Here is an 18,812-nt window from a genome sequence, read left to right as displayed (position 1 = left end):
GGAGGGGCCGCGCATTCACGCCCTACGTGAAAACACCGTCACCGCTGACCGCTGGGGGCGCTACAGCACAACCAGTGATTCACACATGCACTTTACAACCCATTTGATCCCATATTTTTTTTGTAAACTCGGGGCAAAATATATACATTAATGAATAAAAAATATCTTTTTTAAGATGTTAACTTAAATATTTTACCTTATTTTTACAAACTCACGTAATTTTTTCTGGAAAAAAGAAATTAGATATGAAATGTACATTTCAAGGATCTGAATTTCCTTTAATAACTGGAAAAATATGAATCTCTGCATCATATAGGAGTTTTTCCGTCTACAATAAAAAAATACTTAAAAGTTGTCAGTTTCTAGCCACTTATTTGTCATTTTTGAAATCGTGTTTTACTAACCTTCTTTTAAATTTGTTAACAGTTTGCAACAAATTATTAAAACATACCTTCTTGCAGTTAAAATGCACTTGGTTAATATAAACTGCGCCCCAACTTCAGTCATCAGCTGGCTGCTGATGAAGATCACAACCCTGTCTCCAATTTTGAGACCTTTTAGGTTAGGCCTAATCCTCCCTAAAACCTGGCTAATTTGCATGTTGCCTTTTTGAGAATCTCTAAATTGCTTCCCTCACCTCTTATTTAGTTTTAATAATACAAAACTAAATGACAGTACAGTCTGTCATCACTCATTATATGCACAGAAATTCAACTCCACGTGACTTTACACGTTACAGTATGCTAGACAGTCCAAGCTTTCTGCTTGGAGATTTATTTCTCTCATACTGAAAAAAAAGAGGAATAAAGTCATATAACTCACACATAAGCAAACACACACACAAAAATCAATCTGATAATACGTGTCTCTTATTCATTGTTTTTGGACAGAATCTGACACATGCACATGTATAAAAAAAAATCATATGTGACAAAATAACTGCATATGTACAAACACTGAGTGCTTTGTGCAAATGTGTACAGATTACTATCACGTGTTGATAAATGATACATGGGTAATGTGCACAAAACGTACATTATACATCTCATTCATGAACATAAAACAAATACATTTCAAATCAAACAACACTGTTTAAAATCTGTCCCAGTGTAACTTAGAACACATACGGGTAGAATTTACTTGCAAATTATAATGAAAAGACGTGCAGCTGACATAATTTAAAATGAGTGACAATGTGATGCTTAAGTGCTGACACTCTATGCCTTTATGTATTTCCCTTATTTCTGTCATAAAGCAGAATCACACTTCTCCAAAAGGAAAAGAAAAAAAAAGAGATGACTGAATGCCATGAACTTATCCTTTTTTAAAACGGGAGAACTAGCTTCTGCCAAAACTGAAACAAATCATTTATAAATACACTGTCAAAGAAGGACAGTATTCAGGTAATGAGCAAAGCTTAGTGATTTGAATTTCCTGAATACTGGAAATATATGCATAATAATTAACATATATGTAGAATGACATTGAAATGAAATAGGATGACAGTATAGTACAGAATCAAACAAAAAATAGGGAGACTAGCAAAGAAGGAAACTACTCACATGCAAACAAGTCTCACTCACACACATCTCCCCCTACTGCACCCCAGATCACATAAGTCAGCAGCGTGTAATATTTTATTCATATGTGTGTGTACAGATTAGTGCTACTGGAGAGGATGTGTACCCACAAACCTGTGGAGTTCTTCCTACGCCACCTCAGATCTATGGCTAGTTAGTGTCACTGCTGTGCATGGTAGGGCTGCAGGCACATGGCCTGAAAATCCCATAGATCATCTAACAACGCAAGGCAACAAGACGGTGAACTTTCCTTCACAGCTGATACTCGATATTCTCCTTTATTTGTGTTACATTGTGTGCTATGCTTCATTAGATTTGGCAAACAAGAGCAAGTGGAGAAAATGTACAAGTAGTGTAAATCTTTCAAAAAGTAATGATTCTGGGGAACAAAAGCAGGACTCGTTTAACTATTTCAGCGTCTGCAGTGACGGCTTCTGGAGAAACCTCTTTGGATTTTCAGGGTATTAATGCTGCAACGATTATGAAAGTTGATGCTATGATTAAACATAGTCCACATTCAAAAGGCACAGGCTGTGTACGTCCAGAGAGCTTAGTGAAAGAGGTAAATAAACATGTTTTGCTACAGGTCCCGACAGCTACATAACTCATCCTTCTTGTCATTTTGGCATTTTTGCATGTGAACAGAGAAAGTCCATCTAACCCAACTGCTGACTAATTTTTTAAACATGTGGTGGTGAAAGCTGAAAATGAATAATCTATGGATAAGGCAATAGCAAACTGTCCCCATTTCGATCTTTTTTATATGATTGAGTTGACGTAAAACCTTATATTTCTCACACACTTAGGAAATATAAGAGAGAAACACGTACTTTCAGGAGAAAAGACAAAGCACGAAGTGAGGAAAGAGAAAAACGAGCAAGCGATTTAATGGGAGCACCACCACACTTTTCCAGATGGCTGGTCTGTGTCAGGAGGAAAGAACTGGAAAGAAGCACAAAAAAAGTATCTGGAATTTATCAAAAAAGAAACAAAACCTGCACACAATGACCATTAATTTTCTCAAATATACAATCACAATCTATCCTCTGCGTAATGACAGCTTGGTAAAAAAAAAAATGAAAGAAAAAAAACTTTCTGGAAACCAAAAACTAAAAAAAAGAAAAAAATACAGTCATACTTTCAGGCACCACAAACAATCAGCTAGATTAGGCTGCACTGCACCTATAATCACTCAATTAAAGTGGCACAATTTTATTGATTCAGTAGAGGCCCTGATTGGTGAAAAGACTGACAGGATCAAGGTAATACGTCCCAATCTTTCAACAGCAAATCACAAAGATAAAGGCAGACGACAATGATCTGTTGGGTAATTTGCACGGATGGGCTGACCATTGTTTATATATATTTTTTCTTTTAGCAATGAAGGCAACGGAAATTCAAGAAAAGTCACAAGATTTGAGTCTGAGGTTTTACACACAGTACTGTGGAAACTGTCACTCATCTCTAAATTTAAACCCACGCCAACAGCCTGTGGACCACCCCATCACTGACCAAGAACTACGCAGTGACTGTCCCTCACAGTCCCATTTAAAGTTATACTTCACCTGAAATCCTTCGAGTATCAAGCGCTCACCTCATCAGAAGACAGGAATGGTGATATTCTGCATTTGACTTATTGACTCCAATGAAAACAACATTAAATCTGCCAATACTGCCAATACTTGCAAGTATCATACTACCTCCCAGCAATATTAGGACTCTCTTATAATTAATAATGAGTGAAATCTGTGTTGTTGGTGTGGATGTTAGTACGGTAAATGGGAGTACTCAATTTATGGTAGTTTGAATGAGTGATTCTTGTATTTTGGCTATTTATCAGGATTCCAGTAGGAGCAAATGGGAGAGTGGCTGTATTTGGAGACAGGCCAACACGCTGCTGACTTCCTCTTCACTCTTTTCATTTGGTCAAAACAAAAATACAAAATATCACCAGACAGATATTTGGTCTTCCAAGCAGGAGTGGTTCTGATCAAAGAAAAAGCTGAAATATCAGCTAGCTCGCATCGAGACAATTTTACACTACCTGTAAAATTGGACATGTGTGCGAGAGGTGAGCGTTTAATACCTGAAAGACAGATCCCACTATATTTAAAGTGCCTTCCTGCATTTGTGATGGTCTCACTTTTTCAAACCACCTTTCTTCCAGATCTATAGTCCCTTATCTGATTATTGTCCTTTTGATTCTCTCAGCTCTGTTTAAAGTTTCTTAAAAGCTATTTATTGGTAATAACTACTGAATACAAGTGGTCGAAAAAAAGAAAAACACTGTGCAAGACCTGTGCTTAAAATGTGCATTGAGCTGCTACACAAACTAAAATCTCTGCAGCCTGCATGTCCCTTGAAAGTGAGACTCTGGCACAAATGAATACTGTATTAAGCCCTGATGTCAAAGCACAATACATAAATTAACACTGCTTCATGTGATTCCCTCATTCTTCCCAAAGTTTCCTGCTCCGCCTGTCATTCTGCATTGGCACTTATATAAAATCTAAAATAATTTTCCCTTAAGTAAGGTCGGGACTTTGATCAAGTTAAAACAGTTGATATGGCACGACAATAATGATTTCTGTAAGAAATACTTGCATTCAAAATAAAAGCATGAAAAAAGAAACCACAGCATATTCTGTAGTCTAACATTGTTAAAACTTGTTCAGTATTCATATTTTTGTTCACTGTTCTAATCCTGAAGGCACTTAATGACAAAAGCATCAACAACAACAACATCAACAGATCCCTCTTTCCCTTTTCAGCTTGTTCGCCATCATAAACTGCTGTGCTCAACACAGGTAAAACCCGCCCCAGGACTCAGGCAACACTCCCATGAAAGACATCAAGTACAATCTTATAGCCACTGCATCTACTGGTTTTGTTTTTGACGTGACCAGTCTGTCTTCCATGCCAAAGACACTTGCTTAAAGGAAAAGACATCCCGCCAACATCGGTAATCAGTCCTGGGGAGGCAGCAGCTGGGGGCAGTAAGAGGAATAGAAGACAGCGGGAGGAGACAGAAGGGATCAGAGGCGAGCATAAAACTCCTCATTGAGTTTAGTTAGCTCATTCGCTTCCTCATCTTCATCCTCCTCTTCTTGAAGCGCGAGAGGAGCTGGCTGCACCTGGGAGGGGCCTTGTGTACAACTGGGCTCTGGGCCTAGTTCAGAATGAGGAGGGGTGTGAACGTCTGTGGCAGGGGGCTGTCCAGCGTCCCTATATCCTTCCTCCCTCACTTCTGTGGGCTTAACTGAGACAGGCTCAGGGCCTACTTCTGGAGGCCTTACAGCATATTGGGGTTGAGTAGAGAGTGTGGAAAGAGAGGAGGAGGGAGGAGTGGAAGAGGTGGAAGGGGCAGCCACAGGCTGGGCAACTGAAGTCTCACTGGCAGGTAATACCACGGACGAGGGTCCAATTCTGACAGCCTGCTCCGCTTGATCCTGGTATATACTTTCCCCACTTTTTGGGTAAAGGAAAGTCCTCATTTGACCTTTGCCCTTAACATTCACAGTACCTCTATAGTCAAACTCTAAACCCATGGCACTGAGCACAGCATGGCTTTCCTCGCTCACTTGCACCCGACACTCCACGCCGGTGGAGTCCATGCGACTGGCAATGTTTACTGTGTCTCCCCAGATGTCATAGAGCAGCTTTGTGGTGCCGATGACCCCTGCCGTCAGGGGACCATGGTTAAATCCAATGCGGAGCTTGAACCCGAAGCCTAGCATGTTCTTGTTGAAATCATCCAGGACTCCCATCATCTCAAGGGCAAAGTTGAAAAGGGCCATGAGGTGAGCATGCGGAGAATCCGATTCATTCTCAGCCATCTGCTCGACGTTCAGTCCCGACGCAGCCATGTAGGTGGCCCCGATTGTCTTGATTTTTTCCACGCTTGAGAATTCAGGTTTGCGAAGGAGTTCGTCAAAGTCTCCAATCAGCTCATTCAGGACACGGTAGCACTCTTTTCCACCTTCGTAGCTCTCTTCATAAAACTCACTGAAGTTCACAATACTGGCAAAGATCACACCCACACTGTCGTGGTTCTTGGAGTAGCTCTGGGTCACCTGAAATATATGGAGAGAAGAGGCTCACGTTATAATGAACTCACAAGAGAGAACTATCTTCAACTGTAGTCAATAGTTTGAACGTGTGTATACATGAGATTCAGGGTGAATTTAGATTTCATTGTAAATGAACACAACTGCCATTTTTTGCTCATTAACTGATAAAACTACTACTGCTGTATTTAGCCAGAATTTGCTTAATAATGGTTGATTACAAAGAATAAAAAACAAGAAAATGTTTATTTATTGATCAGTATTTAGAGGATTAAGTTCAAGTTTAATAGTTCATTTAAATGGCAACAAAACCTTGAGCTGGTCAGCGACATGGATGGGGATGATGTTGCCGAGTAACCACTCAGCCTGATCTCGCATCATCTGGATCTTGGTGCGGTGCTTGTCAGCCTCGACGTTGCCATGGTAATGGAGACGGTAGCTGATCTCAAACTCGCGGTTGAGGAACCACACCAGGAGAAGAAGCAAGAAGAAGGCCAGGATGGCCTCTGAGATCAAAAGGTCAGAAAACATCTTAGGACCATTTTCTGAACTGCCGTCAATCAATGTTGAGGTGTTTGGTCTGTGGAAGAAAATGATGGGAGAATCAGAAAAGAATGAGGGACATATGGGAGAAATGATCAGATGAGAATTGAAAGACAAAAGATGGTAAGGCGATTTCTGCAGCCATTTCTTGGAGAATCTACGACATAGCATCTTAATAAAGTTTTAACATATATCTTGCAGTTCTTAGCCCAGTTTTTAAGTTACATGTGCTTAATCCAGATAATGTGCAGTAATGCTGGGAAATTTTGGTTTAGCCTTAATCAAATTTGATTTAAGAATCTAAGAGTCCAAACGTTGCCAAAGAGCAAGAGTATAATTTTGGACTTGCACTAAAATTCTGATTTATTGCAGAGCAGCCAGTTATAACTTCCCAACCACTGTTTATCTGCAGTTTAATTAATTCTGGAAGATTTAGAAACTAGACTTGAGTTAAAGAAGATGAAGGCTGATTGAAAGTGATTTTCATCCAATCACTTTATGGATTTATGTGACAGATAAGAAAATTCAAGGAGTTATGCCTGGTAAATTTGATCTGATAATGCACTTTAGCTAAAAACTGTAATTAGCACTAGAATAAGAAAAGTTATCCTCAATGTAATATTATTTGAGGGGTTATTTATCATCATCACCTCAATGCAGAACATGTGAACTGATGATGTCGAGATGTTCTGATGTACAATTGAAATTCAGTTATTTTATCAAGACGAAAGAATGAGGGAAAAAATTTCTTGTGTGTGATCTGTGTCATATCTTACACAAACTCTGTGAATACATTGAATGTATAACGCATGGGAACAGTTTGTAAAGCAGGTGTGCAGCACAGTATTTGTTTTAAGTAACCACACCTGCAGAGATTGTTTTGCATAGGGCTATGTGAGTAACAGGCAAAACAAGAGGTGCTTTGTTTTCAGCTTTGCCTTCCTATGAGTCTCAATTTCTGCTGCAACATTCAGATTGTTGGTGTAATGGTGTGGGGAGCTCTTCTTCACACGGTACAAGTTTAGCACTGTTTAAATGCCACAGCCTACCTATTATTTTTGCTGACTGTGCCCATCCCTTTATCCAAGCTAGTACTATCAAAGTATACCCAATAAAGTGGCCAGTAAGTGCATAACTATTAACTATAATATCCTGGGGAAAATGCTTTTTAAAACCTTATTTTTGGGCAAAGTCATATACATTTTTTAACATTTTTTTCATCTTTTTAACTCAGATTTGACTGGTGATTCTATACATGCAGTTTTATGTCCTGATGAAAATGTAAATTAAAGTGAATTTGCATAAAACTTCAAAATAGCTGACCTAACAACGGTCTAGAGGTGTTTCTATCCCCACATCCCCAGACTTTTTTAATGTTAAGTTGCTAAGTAACCACCAGCTGCTGGGCTACTGGCAAAGGTGGATGCTGAAGTTTTTCTTGCATAAAACATACCAACGCTTTATGACCCATGTCTGTATACAATAACTGCATGCATCTCACACAAAGATTAAAAAAAAAAAGAAGAAGATGATCTCCGTGCCACATACTCTCATGTCTGGTGTAGCCACTTCCATTGATTATAATAGAAGTAAAATGCATACTTTAGGCATTCAGTGTAACCACAGTAAAAGGCTGTGGCCCACACTTATCCATCACTGAAGGAGAGAGAAAAAATTACGGAGAATTTCTCTGTTTCAGTTTGTTTTTGTAATTCCCCTGATAAAACTAAAATAAAAAATGCAATGTTGAAGTTTACATATCCAACTGTAATATAAACAGGTGTATCGTGAATGCCCAGAAAAGGAGCCAACAAAGACCAAAGAATACAAAGAAACAGTTCTCTACTTTCATTTTTTTCTACTGCGGCCTTGATTAAGGCTTAGTTGTAGCCCTCATACAAGATTTAAGCCAGCATGAGCTGCATGAGTCATTTCCACCACTATTGGCATTTGCAGGCATTATTACTGCAGCACACAAAGAGGAAAACAGAGGAAGAGAGAGAGATGGATAGGAGAATAAAAAGCATGACCGTGTGAGCATAGGTTAAAGCTAGAGAGAGCTGTAGTTATGAGTAGAGAAAAAAAAGCAGTCACTCCTGTTAACCCTTCAAATGTCAGTCATCAATCAAACCCCTCTGTTTCCACGGAGACACTCACCCTTGAACTGGTAAGCTGTTATTACTCGAGCTGAAAGACACAAGAGTGGTGTCAGTCAGAAGACCAGTCAGGAGCAGTCACACACATGCACACAAACACAAACAATACGCATGCATGACAGCATATAATCAGGGGTTAAAGTGGGCAGAACAAGCCAAAATGGTGTTTCGATATCTTCAATTACAGAGTAATTAAATACGATAGGTGGCTTAATGCACCACAATATCAAGCAGGATCATGTTTCATTTGCTATAGTATGGGGTTCCTTCTAGCTGATGCCAGGAAGATACTCAAGAAATCAAAAAGTAACATCACCCCATCATTATTTGGCGAACTAGCGATATGCTAACTTATTTTCAAAATAGTAGATGGGTGGTTAAAAATCCCAAACTCTATAGCATCATCACAGGCCAGCTGATCACAGCCTTTCCAGAAAGAAAGCAAATGTACTTGAGCTCACAAAACAAATGAATTATAAATTATTCTGAGGAAAGACATTTTTCCTGATGAACTGCTTCACTGGATCTTGAGTGATATTTGAATTCCTGCATATGATGTAGATATTCTTATTTCTGTTGCAGAATCTGCTACAGGTAGCGTGCTTAAAAACTACCAATTGAAATCTGAGCCACAAACAAACCGGGCAGACTCTAGTGCACCAATGCAAACCTCTTTCTTTAGCATTAAAAAAAGGAATTATTATTATGTACTAAAGAAGTTCAGTGTTAATTTTGAGACTAAAAAGCAATAATTGCAATAATTTTTGTAGTTCTATTGGTTACATGATGGTTTGTTTGTTTTTGTTTTTTCCCAAAGTGCAAATTTTGCAGGTGAGTGCATTTAAAATTAACAATACAAATGCTATTTAAAAAGGTCAGCAGGAGGCAATTAACTGCAATAAAGTGCTAAAAAAAAAAACAAAGAAAGGAAAAAGCCTGCCTTCTTTTGTGCCTGGTGTGGAGGTGATAGTTGCAGCTCAAAGTGTTAATTTGGAATGCCAGGGGGAGATATTATCGGAGTGATAATTGGCACGAGAGAATGGTTGGCATGGAAGCGCCATGTAAAACTTTGGCTCGCTCCTGTAGCTCTTTACTGAGCGTTTGTCCTGAATGTTTAGATCTGAGTCCCACATCTTTCTGGTCCTCTGTAATAGTGGCATTTTATTGAAACTGAGAAGAAGTCATCTCACTGCAAATACAAAATGCATGCATGCTATGGATGTTTTAAAGGCAGCAAAGTTACGTTTTTACAGCGAGCAGAGCAGTTTGCGCCGTAGATTTTTAATCCTGTACACTGAGATCAGTTCATAATGGAGCACAAAAGCCTCTGCGGTGTCTCTCTGCATACACAGATGCCCACAATGTCACAAACTCCCTCATGTATTTTGCTTTTTTCCCTCCTCTCCATCAGATCAATCACATAATATAATGAAATGTGCAGCTATTAATGCGACTCGGATTGGAAGCATGCAGAAAAAAGCAAGAGCAATGTGTGCATTTACAGATGAGGCACAGCTGCAGTAGCTTCATTAAGGGTGGATTGCAAATAACCTTTTATGCTCTTCTCTACATCCTGCAGGTCAGCTGTTATTAGTGCTGGGCGATATGACAATATATATCGTGTCGATGATAGAAAAGTGTCTATTGTGCCATTTGTCTTCTATCATTTCTATCATTTCTAACCTAATTTTATAAATTATTACATGAAATATACCATTAAAAAGCCTGTGGCAAATATATTAGTGTTGTCTTCTCACTATACATACTCTTAACTTTATGCAAGAGAAAATAAAGTATGAAAAAATGATATTTTTCGCAAAGAAACTCCGTCTTGTGGTTTTGCGACATGGTGCTGCTTTACGTGCACCCGGATTTGCGACATGCTTTACGGTAACTCAAAACGATGGACGTGCGACAGGTTGCAGTTTCATGCCCGGACATGCAACAGGCAGAAACAGCTACACAGGCAGCCCAAGAGGAAGCACTTTTACCGAAAAGAGGGGGTACATCTGTGATTTGGTTACATTTTGGGTTCAACAGCACCAACACGGAGCAGAAGACGCCCATTTGCAAGCTATACTATAAAACTATTCCTGCACCCGATGGCAACACAACAAATCTCTCCTATCACCTACAGAAGGTCCACGAAAAAGAATGCTCAAGAATCCAGAAAATCCGAGCTAAACCAAGTTGTGGAACGACAGGAGCAAGTTGGGAAAAGAAAAACTATAGCTAGCCAAAGATACAGCAGTCTTTCACACAAGGCCCTTATAAGAAAACGTCCCAGCGCCATAAACAAATCACAGGAGCCGTCTCGTGTTACATTTGTAAAGGCATGGCCCCTGTTTATGTAGTTGAGAAGGACAGCTTTCGTGACCTCATCAAAGTCCTTATAAGTCGAGTTGCCTCGCTTATATGACGCATGCCGGGCCAAAGTAGAGACGGATGTTTGCAGTGTCGTGCATTATGCCTTGACGACTGACCTATGGACGAGCAGAGATACGCAGCCCTACATGAGCGTAACCATCCATGTCATTAACGAAGACTGCACCCTCTGCGCTCGCTGTTTACAGACTGCGTACTTTCCAGATGACCACGGGTCAGGTGGTATATCGTGATATATATCGTCATCGTGATATAAAATAATTCATATCGTGATAAATATTTTTTCCATATCGCCCAGCACTAGCTGTTATACACAGGTGCCGTGTTTGAAATAAAGCTGAATAATGCTTGAATAATCTCTGGATGACTCCTACACTTCACCCGAGCTCTCCGCTCTCCCCTCCGCAAAAGTCTCCATCGGTTTCTAACAGAAGACTTCTCCCTTTTCTATCAAAACACATTGATTATTCTCCCGCTGACTCTCACCGATCTGAACTGCTGTTTCTGGAGAGAAAATGTGGAATACCTCCACTTACACTGTGCCATTTCAGTCAGTACATTGTACATTGAGGATTATATGTAGTGAATATATGCAGAGATCTACAGACTAAACACAAAAGGTGCAAATTTGTTTTACAATAAGGGCTGGCTAGAAATCACTGCTCTACCCTACTCTAACCTTGACTACTTAAGTCTTTTATAGGGATTCATGATAGCATCCCACAGAGTACCCTGCACTTAGTGTTTGTGTGTATGTGCAGTTAGCGTCTCACCTTTCCCCAGCCAGAGGACTGCACAACAGCAGCAGCAGCAAAGCAACCCCTGTAGCAGTGGCTAGGATTGAGCGCATCCAGAAACTCAGCTGACAGAAGTTACAAAACTGGATGATGGCCAGGATGGTGGCACAGCACAGGAACGCGGTCACCTGAGGAAAAACAAAAGCTAGTTATTCGAATGTCTTAGCAAATACAACAGCAACAAAGAATTCTTGCACATTCAACTGAAGCGTGTGCTATAAAAACACCTACTAAGCACGTAGTGATGTAATGATGTAATACTGGCTACTCCTCAGCTGTAAAATCCAGGTTTTCTGTTTAAGCACTTAGTGGTTATGTTGTGTAACACAAGTGCATCATACTACATCTTTCACCACCAGAGCCAAAGCCAGCATGTTGTAGCCCAAAGACAATCCATAGGCTTATTGAATAAAATATGATAAAAGCTTGAAGGTTTTTGGATCAAAGTACTACAGTTCAGTTCAGATAACTGCAACCAGAAAGTGCCTTAAGATGATTACCCTTGTGAATTATTGCTACATAAATAAAATTGAATTAATTAGCTTCCCATTTCCCCCACGGCAAACGTTTTTCTCTACAGTTCTTGTTGCCATTTCCTTGGTATTTCCCTGGATTGTGTCAGCAAAACTGCAATATTATATCCTAAAATGTCAAGAGCAATTCAGGGAATAAGTGCACACACACTTTCAGTTTTCAGGACTAGCTCTATAATTTCATGGAACATTTTTTTTAAATTAATGAATCATTTTATTTGTTTATTGTCACAAATAGACCTTTACGACAATCAAAGGGATTCTATTTTGCTCATTTCCAATTTTCTCCGTACTTTGTTCTTGGACCTTACTATAGTATCTTTGCATGATTCTGATTTCAAAATGATCCTTATTCATCTTAACCTGGGCTGTGGTGCGACACCTCACTTCATGCACATTGTGAAGCAAGGTTTTTTTTAGCACCTCTTCCTTTAAACTAGCTTTGTTCTCATTGGCTGGTCCTTGCAAACGATTAGAACAGCAGGCGGATGGAGCTGTGGTGCTGCTGCATTCCCAGCCTAAGGTGGCATTATTAGGAATATCCTCTGTCACTGACTTCTTATAGAGCCAAGAGCAGGAAAAATTTTAAAATAAAATTTAAAAAAGCTTCCTGGTAGATGCACCTTAATTTGAAAATCCCAGGCGATTTTGAGAAAAGTTGACTCTGGTCTTGAACTCTAGGTCAGGGTCCTTGAGATTCAAACTTGTTTGAGATTTTTAGTAGGTCCACCCAAGGGATGAATTTAAAAATCCTACATCACCTCAACCTTGAGTTGTCATATTCACAAACTTGGGTATCAACAGTAACTATTGTTACTGTTGATACCCAAGTTTGTGAATGAACCCATGAACCTTTTAAGATTGAGGGGTAAAAACTGTCTACAACAGTGTTTAGTGCAGTCTGAAACCTGCACTTTGGCTTGAAGGGATTACTTCTATATATAGCATGAAAATAACTGGATGGATTTCAAAACAATGCTGTCAAAATGAGTTTTTCACCAATGTTGAAGATTTAGCACTGAACAAACTGTAGTGTATTCAATCTCAAATTGAAATCCACCACGTGAGCAAGTGTTGGGCCATCTACACTAAAGCAGAGTCATGCTGGAAGAGAAAACCTAAGCACAGTCCAAAATGTGTTGGTAAGCTGAGGCATTAAGAGTCCCCTTCGCTGGAACGTTCCAGACTCACTCGTCAGACAGAGTGCCAGATAGAGAAGCATGATTTGTCACCCTACAGAACATGTTTCCACTGCTCAGGAGTCCAGTGGTGGCTTTCTTTATGCCACTTGGTGCTGTAAAGCCTGCATGTAGCTGAACAGCCATGGAAACGCATGCAGTGAAACTCCCGGCACACAGTTTTTGTGCTGATGTTGATAAGTCTGCAGCACTCAGCAACCCTGCTCTTCAACTTTACATGGTCTGCCACTTCATGGCTGAGTTGCTGTGGTTCCTAAACACTTCCACTTCACAATAATAATACCACTTAAAGTTCATAATATAATATCTAAGAGGACATAAATTTCACAAACTGACTTGTTGCAACAGCAGCATGCTATTACAGTGCCACGCTTGAATTCAGGGAGCTTTTCACAGCAGCACAGTCTTTCACAAATGTTTGCCAAAGCAGGTTACATGGCCAGGGGGCTTGATTTTCTACACCTGTGGTAATGGGCCTGAAATAGCTGAAGCCAGTGATTAGGAGGTGTGGCCCAGTACTTTTGTCCATAAGGTTTAGCTTTGTAAAGGGATCCTTGACCCAATAAAGTGAGCTTTTTTGTCATAGTTTTGCGGAAATGTCTTAATGGTCTAAGCCTGAATTTCAAAAGCAACATAAATGAAATATAATGTGATTTGTAAAAGTCTAAAACATAGTGATTTAGGCTCTTAGAATCACGCAGAGCTCTTTTCATGCAAAAACATGCAGACAGCAAAATGAATTTGGGGACATTTTCACGCTGTGTTAACGATTACATTGACAAGATAAGATCTTTTCCCAGCTCATCACTACACATGTCCTCCCCTCTCCCTGTCATGCCCTTCCACCCCACCCTAACACCCCACAACCCTCACTCAGCACTGTTATTGGGCCTTAACATCTTCAAAGGCATTAAAGTCCAGAAAACTGCATGTCTAATTAGCAACTCTCCCTGAGACTGTCGCTTTGATCTGCGAGCCCTGAAGCGATGGCGAGAGCTGAGGCGAGAGAGTGAGCAGGGTGGGAGAGAAATGGATAAAGACATCAGGTGTTGGAAAAACAAGATATGAAACCAATGCACATCTTGCAAGCAGCCGTTGGCTCCAACATGAAATACGAGACTCGTACGTATACAGAGCTGGAAATGCACTTGACTTAAAACACCGCAAAACAAGCGCAACTCAATCTTCACACATGCAGGACTCAAAGAAGAAAAGTCGACATTTCTGGTGCCAAAATCCATGCGTGTTCATTCTAGTGGTCCTATAACGGGTTAACACCAGCTAATGAGCTGTTTTAGACCATGATGAGTTTCAAATCAGCTTAGAGATAACAGTCAGAGTAAACCATTACAGCTACAAAGGATACTTCCAAAAGCAGGGACAACAGAGGCACAGTAGTTGCAGTTAAATCAGCAGCAATACAAGTACTATTAGTCCCAGCATGGCATCTTTAGTAGTAGTCCTGGCAGCAGCGTCAACTGCAATCTCTCTGAATGATACCAAGAAGCAGCAACTATGACGGTGCAAGTTTAGTAGGGTTACATTTTTACTTTAAACTTCTCCTTGAGATACTTTCAGATGAGAAATGTGTGAAATATTTTGAGGCTGTGAACCAAAAGATATTTGGGATGTTTAAGAAGTTTTGTTCAAGAGTTTAATTTTAGTGTTTACCTGAGGTTCCGGCTGGACGCCTGAAGTGAGGTGGGACAAGACAGAGATGGCAGGGAGAGAGACCAACACGGCGCCGATCACGTGACGAGAGACCCAGCCAGAAACTACCAGGAGGAGGGAGTGAGTACAGCTCATCACCTCCTCCAAGTAGAAGGCCATGCTGCACGAGAGGAGTGGAGAAGAGAAGGGGGAATCATTTATTGTCTTAATGAAAATCAGAATGAACAAAAACTTTAACCCATAACTGAAAAATATCAAAGTTAGACAGAAAATAAAGTAGAGAAAAACACGCCGCCTCTTCTCCTCTAACTTCCTCAATCCTTGCTCAGTCTGGGAAAAAACTGCAGCAGATTCTCATTACCCTTAATTATGATACATTATTAAAACAATAACACTGTCCAAGTCACAGCAAGAAGATGAAGATTTATTGCCCATTTAGGCAAGACAATAAGTGAAAATTAATTAATCTTTAAATACTCTCCATGCACAGTCATTAAAGTAAGTACCACAAGAAAACACATCCCGAGCACTACTCAGAGTATTGGAAAATCCAAGGATAAGTTGTTGTTTTTTTCTCTTTTAGCCTGGTATGAGTTTGTCATTGTGCCGGTTTCTAAGCCAGTAATTGACTGGGGAAATTTATCCGTGGTGTGGAAGCCAAATAAAACATAAAACAGTGTAAAACAATTCATGCTAGTCTCAGTGGAAAGTCACAGTCCTGCATGTTGGTCTATCAGTAGTTTCAGTTCCGTGGCACTGAAGCCCAAGAGATACAGATTTTTATTCGACTGTGACAGCACTCGACTTGAAAACAAACAATTGCGTATTCTTACGCCCAGCTGGAACCGCACCGAGAGCAACGGTATAAATAACACTTGAGCGATTTCGCTATCCCGCCAGGAAAAATAAAATCTGGGGAAAACACTGAGGCCTTGTCATTGTTTTGTAAAAAGGTCAAATGTTGAGACAATGAATGTGTTACGTTATAAAATATGTTATACAAATGTTTTTATTGGCATATCGGTCAAAACATTTTTGATATACAACATGTGTGCACACTCACTAACACCCACAAACACTCTCCATCTGCATCAGCTGCCTAAACATCCTCACCGTATGGAGAGCACCAAGGAGGCCAGCTCAAACAGACCAGCCAGGGGAGCCAAGGCCAGGGCAGCGGTAGCCAGAGTGGATGAGCTCATGAGAGGTGGAAGAAAGCAGGCCAGGGTGAGGGCCAGGAAGACAAAACAGCTGAGGAGGACATCCAATAAGGAGCTGAAGGTAGTGCTTGCAAACGTCTGCACCCGAACCATGTTTCTGACCTAAATGGGAAGAGTAATTGCAATTGCTCATTTTTACAGAAACTACACCCACACCTTGCAATGCACACATAAATGTATGGATGTTTTACAATCAGGTCTAAAATGTGTAAATCTAAATGCAAAACAAAGTACAGACACAATGAAACCTCCAAAATATTTATTTTACCTTTTTTTAGCAGTCGTATCCAGATCTGCGTTGTTTTTACGTGGTTTCCTAATCTGATTTAACTTAAAAAAATGTTACTGCCTTCTGTAAACTGCCAGATTATTTTTAAATTAATCACACTTCTTCAGTGGGTGTTAAAACCCCCCAACTAAATCCTATTTTCATCCTTAAAGGGGGGGTGCAAAACGACAGTAAAAGCGACAAATAGAAGCTTTTTTACAAATGCAAAAATCCCCTGAATTCTTCCAATCGTTTAACAATTCTTTCTAGACACGAATGCACAAACTAAAACTTGTGCTGCTTTAGCAAATAATAAATATTATATAAATGTTTACATACTGAATATATTTTCACAGCTAAACCCAAAAGTCATAGTCATGTGCAAACTCTTATGATCACATACTGTAGACATTTTGCGTGAAGTGATCCTAGTGTTGTGGGGTTTTTGTTTTTTTGTAGTAACACTGGTTTAACACCAGGTGGCTACAAGACTTTGAGGTCAATGCAGGCTAACTGGAACTGGTCCTGTGTGTGTGTGCCTGTGTGAGAGAGCATGTGGTATAAAATTTCGGAAACAAGAGGGGTACAAGGAAAAACTTACAACAACTCCACCCCATCGGTCAAAGAGACAAGCACGCAGTGACACAGAGAGAATCAAACGCTCTGCCTCAGATTCAAAAGATGCATTAGGACACTACTGTTTGTCATTCGTCTCCTTATTGCCTTCTGCTTTTTAACAGTTCAGGTTTTTGGGTGGTTCTTTTTTTCTTATCCACGTAGGAAGCCCTCTCTTCTGCTGAGTGCTATTTTTAGTTAAGCCTCAAGTTAATCAGCGAAGAGTGTTAAAATCACAATCGCTGGTAGGATCATCAAACAGTTGAGTAGAAAAATGTGTTTGTGTACTTGTGTGTACCTCTTCCTTGTAGCTGCTCCGATAGGCTTTTTCCAGAGGGCTCTTTAGAAAGTTAAGACTGATCTTATTGATGGGTGGTTTGAAAAAGTAATCCTTCATTAGACTGGGGATCAGAGTAAGGAAAAAAAATACGACAAAAGGTCAGAAAAAGTCAAATGGTTCACTTATTATTTTATTGTGCGAAAAAAATGCAACAACTGTAACAACTCATCTGGTGATTCAGGACAAAACAAACAAACTGTAAGTCTGAAACAACTGCTCCGACATTAGCATTAAACCCTTGAGTCCTCAAGTAATCATACGATGTTTGCATTTCATCTTTAAGAGCATCCTGAGAACTCTGTGTGTGGAGTTTATGCGTTTATCTCTGTGATCTGGCGAGGCGAGCCCTCAGTACAAAGGTTTATTTTTAATAAACCTTTAGAAAATTATGAAAACATGGCATCATATTCAATGCCAAAGTGATAAGGGTGCATAATTAGTCACCCTTATCAGATCATAAATTCCACCTTTAACCACTTTGCTCACCTGTCCTCCCCTATAACATCCACGAAATGGGCGTCGCTCTTCTGTCTGTAGTTCTTGGCACGCAACTGTATCAAGGCAGAGTGATCCATGCCTGTACCTGCTGCCCCCGTGCCCCCAGCCATGCCGAGACTGGTGCCAGTTCCCGTGTCACATAGAGAACTCTGACTGGCCCGCACTGGTTCCTCCAGCGGTGGACTCAGCAGGCCGTTGACTGCCCTGGGGCTGTGACCTGGGATAAACTGTGATGAGTAGATGAGATAAAGGCGATGACAAAGACAGAGGGACCAGAGCCAGAGGAGAGACGACGGAGGTGAAAAAGAAGAAAGGACACAAAAAGCGATAAGCACGGGGCATGACTGTCAAGTAGCTTTAGAGACAAATGCTTAATCGAGTGCTTGACAAGTGCACCGATGCTGTCGTTGCTCGTGTGTGCGTGTTGTACCTTGGCACTGCTAGTCTTGTGCTCTTCCTGGCAGCCATTCAGCACAGCCACATCATCACCCTGCTCTGCCACTGAAGACAGGACCGTGTTATGAAACACACAGGGAGGCTGGAGAGAGAAAAAGACAGCAGGGGGAGATTTTGACAAATTAAACATATCATACAGAAGCGGCTTGTGCAATAACAGCATCAGATTATATATGATGGAGCTGTGCGCACTGGTATGTTTTAAGTTTAAGTAAAAGTGAAATGATGAGCTGGAGTGTTTCAGTTTTATAATAAATCCCCCTAATAATTAAGACTTAGCAATGAATACGAGACAAAATAACTCTGTGTGAGTCACACAATGGTAAATGGCCTGTATTTGTATAGCGCTTTACTAGTCCCTAAGGACCCCAAAGCGCTTTACACATCCAGTCATCCACCCATTCACACACTGGTGATGGCAAGCTACATTGTAGCCACAGCCACCCTGGGGCGCACTGACAGAGGCGAGGCTGCTGGACGCTGG

At 40.4% G+C, this 18,812-nt stretch overlaps 1 protein-coding gene across 2 annotated transcripts in view; it reads right to left on the bottom strand.

Moving 5' to 3' along the window:
* Positions 1 to 851: 851 nt before the first annotated feature.
* The window catches only part of LOC308396099 (adenylate cyclase 9), a 45,851-nt gene continuing 27,890 nt past the window's right edge, over positions 852 to 18,812 (bottom strand). Inside the window, exons 4-12 of one of the 2 annotated variants that reach the window (XM_080881177.1) lie at positions 18,303 to 18,410; positions 17,861 to 18,099; positions 17,333 to 17,435; positions 16,045 to 16,253; positions 14,932 to 15,091; positions 11,505 to 11,656; positions 8,348 to 8,377; positions 5,960 to 6,227; positions 852 to 5,653 (exon numbers count right to left, since the gene is read on the bottom strand). In XM_080881177.1, the coding sequence (XP_080737303.1) occupies positions 4,616 to 5,653; positions 5,960 to 6,227; positions 8,348 to 8,377; positions 11,505 to 11,656; positions 14,932 to 15,091; positions 16,045 to 16,253; positions 17,333 to 17,435; positions 17,861 to 18,099; positions 18,303 to 18,410 (2,307 nt within the window). In that variant the 3' untranslated portion in view covers positions 852 to 4,615. The remainder of the gene's footprint in view (positions 5,654 to 5,959; positions 6,228 to 8,347; positions 8,378 to 11,504; positions 11,657 to 14,931; positions 15,092 to 16,044; positions 16,254 to 17,332; positions 17,436 to 17,860; positions 18,100 to 18,302; positions 18,411 to 18,812) is intronic. The other variant, XM_080881178.1, reaches the window with a different exon arrangement.

The sequence above is a fragment of the Rhamphochromis sp. 'chilingali' genome (assembly GCF_963969265.1).
Source record: "Rhamphochromis sp. 'chilingali' genome assembly, chromosome: 4".
NCBI lineage: Eukaryota > Metazoa > Chordata > Actinopteri > Cichliformes > Cichlidae > Rhamphochromis > Rhamphochromis sp. 'chilingali'.
This window is presented reverse-complemented; position numbering and strand designations above follow the sequence as displayed.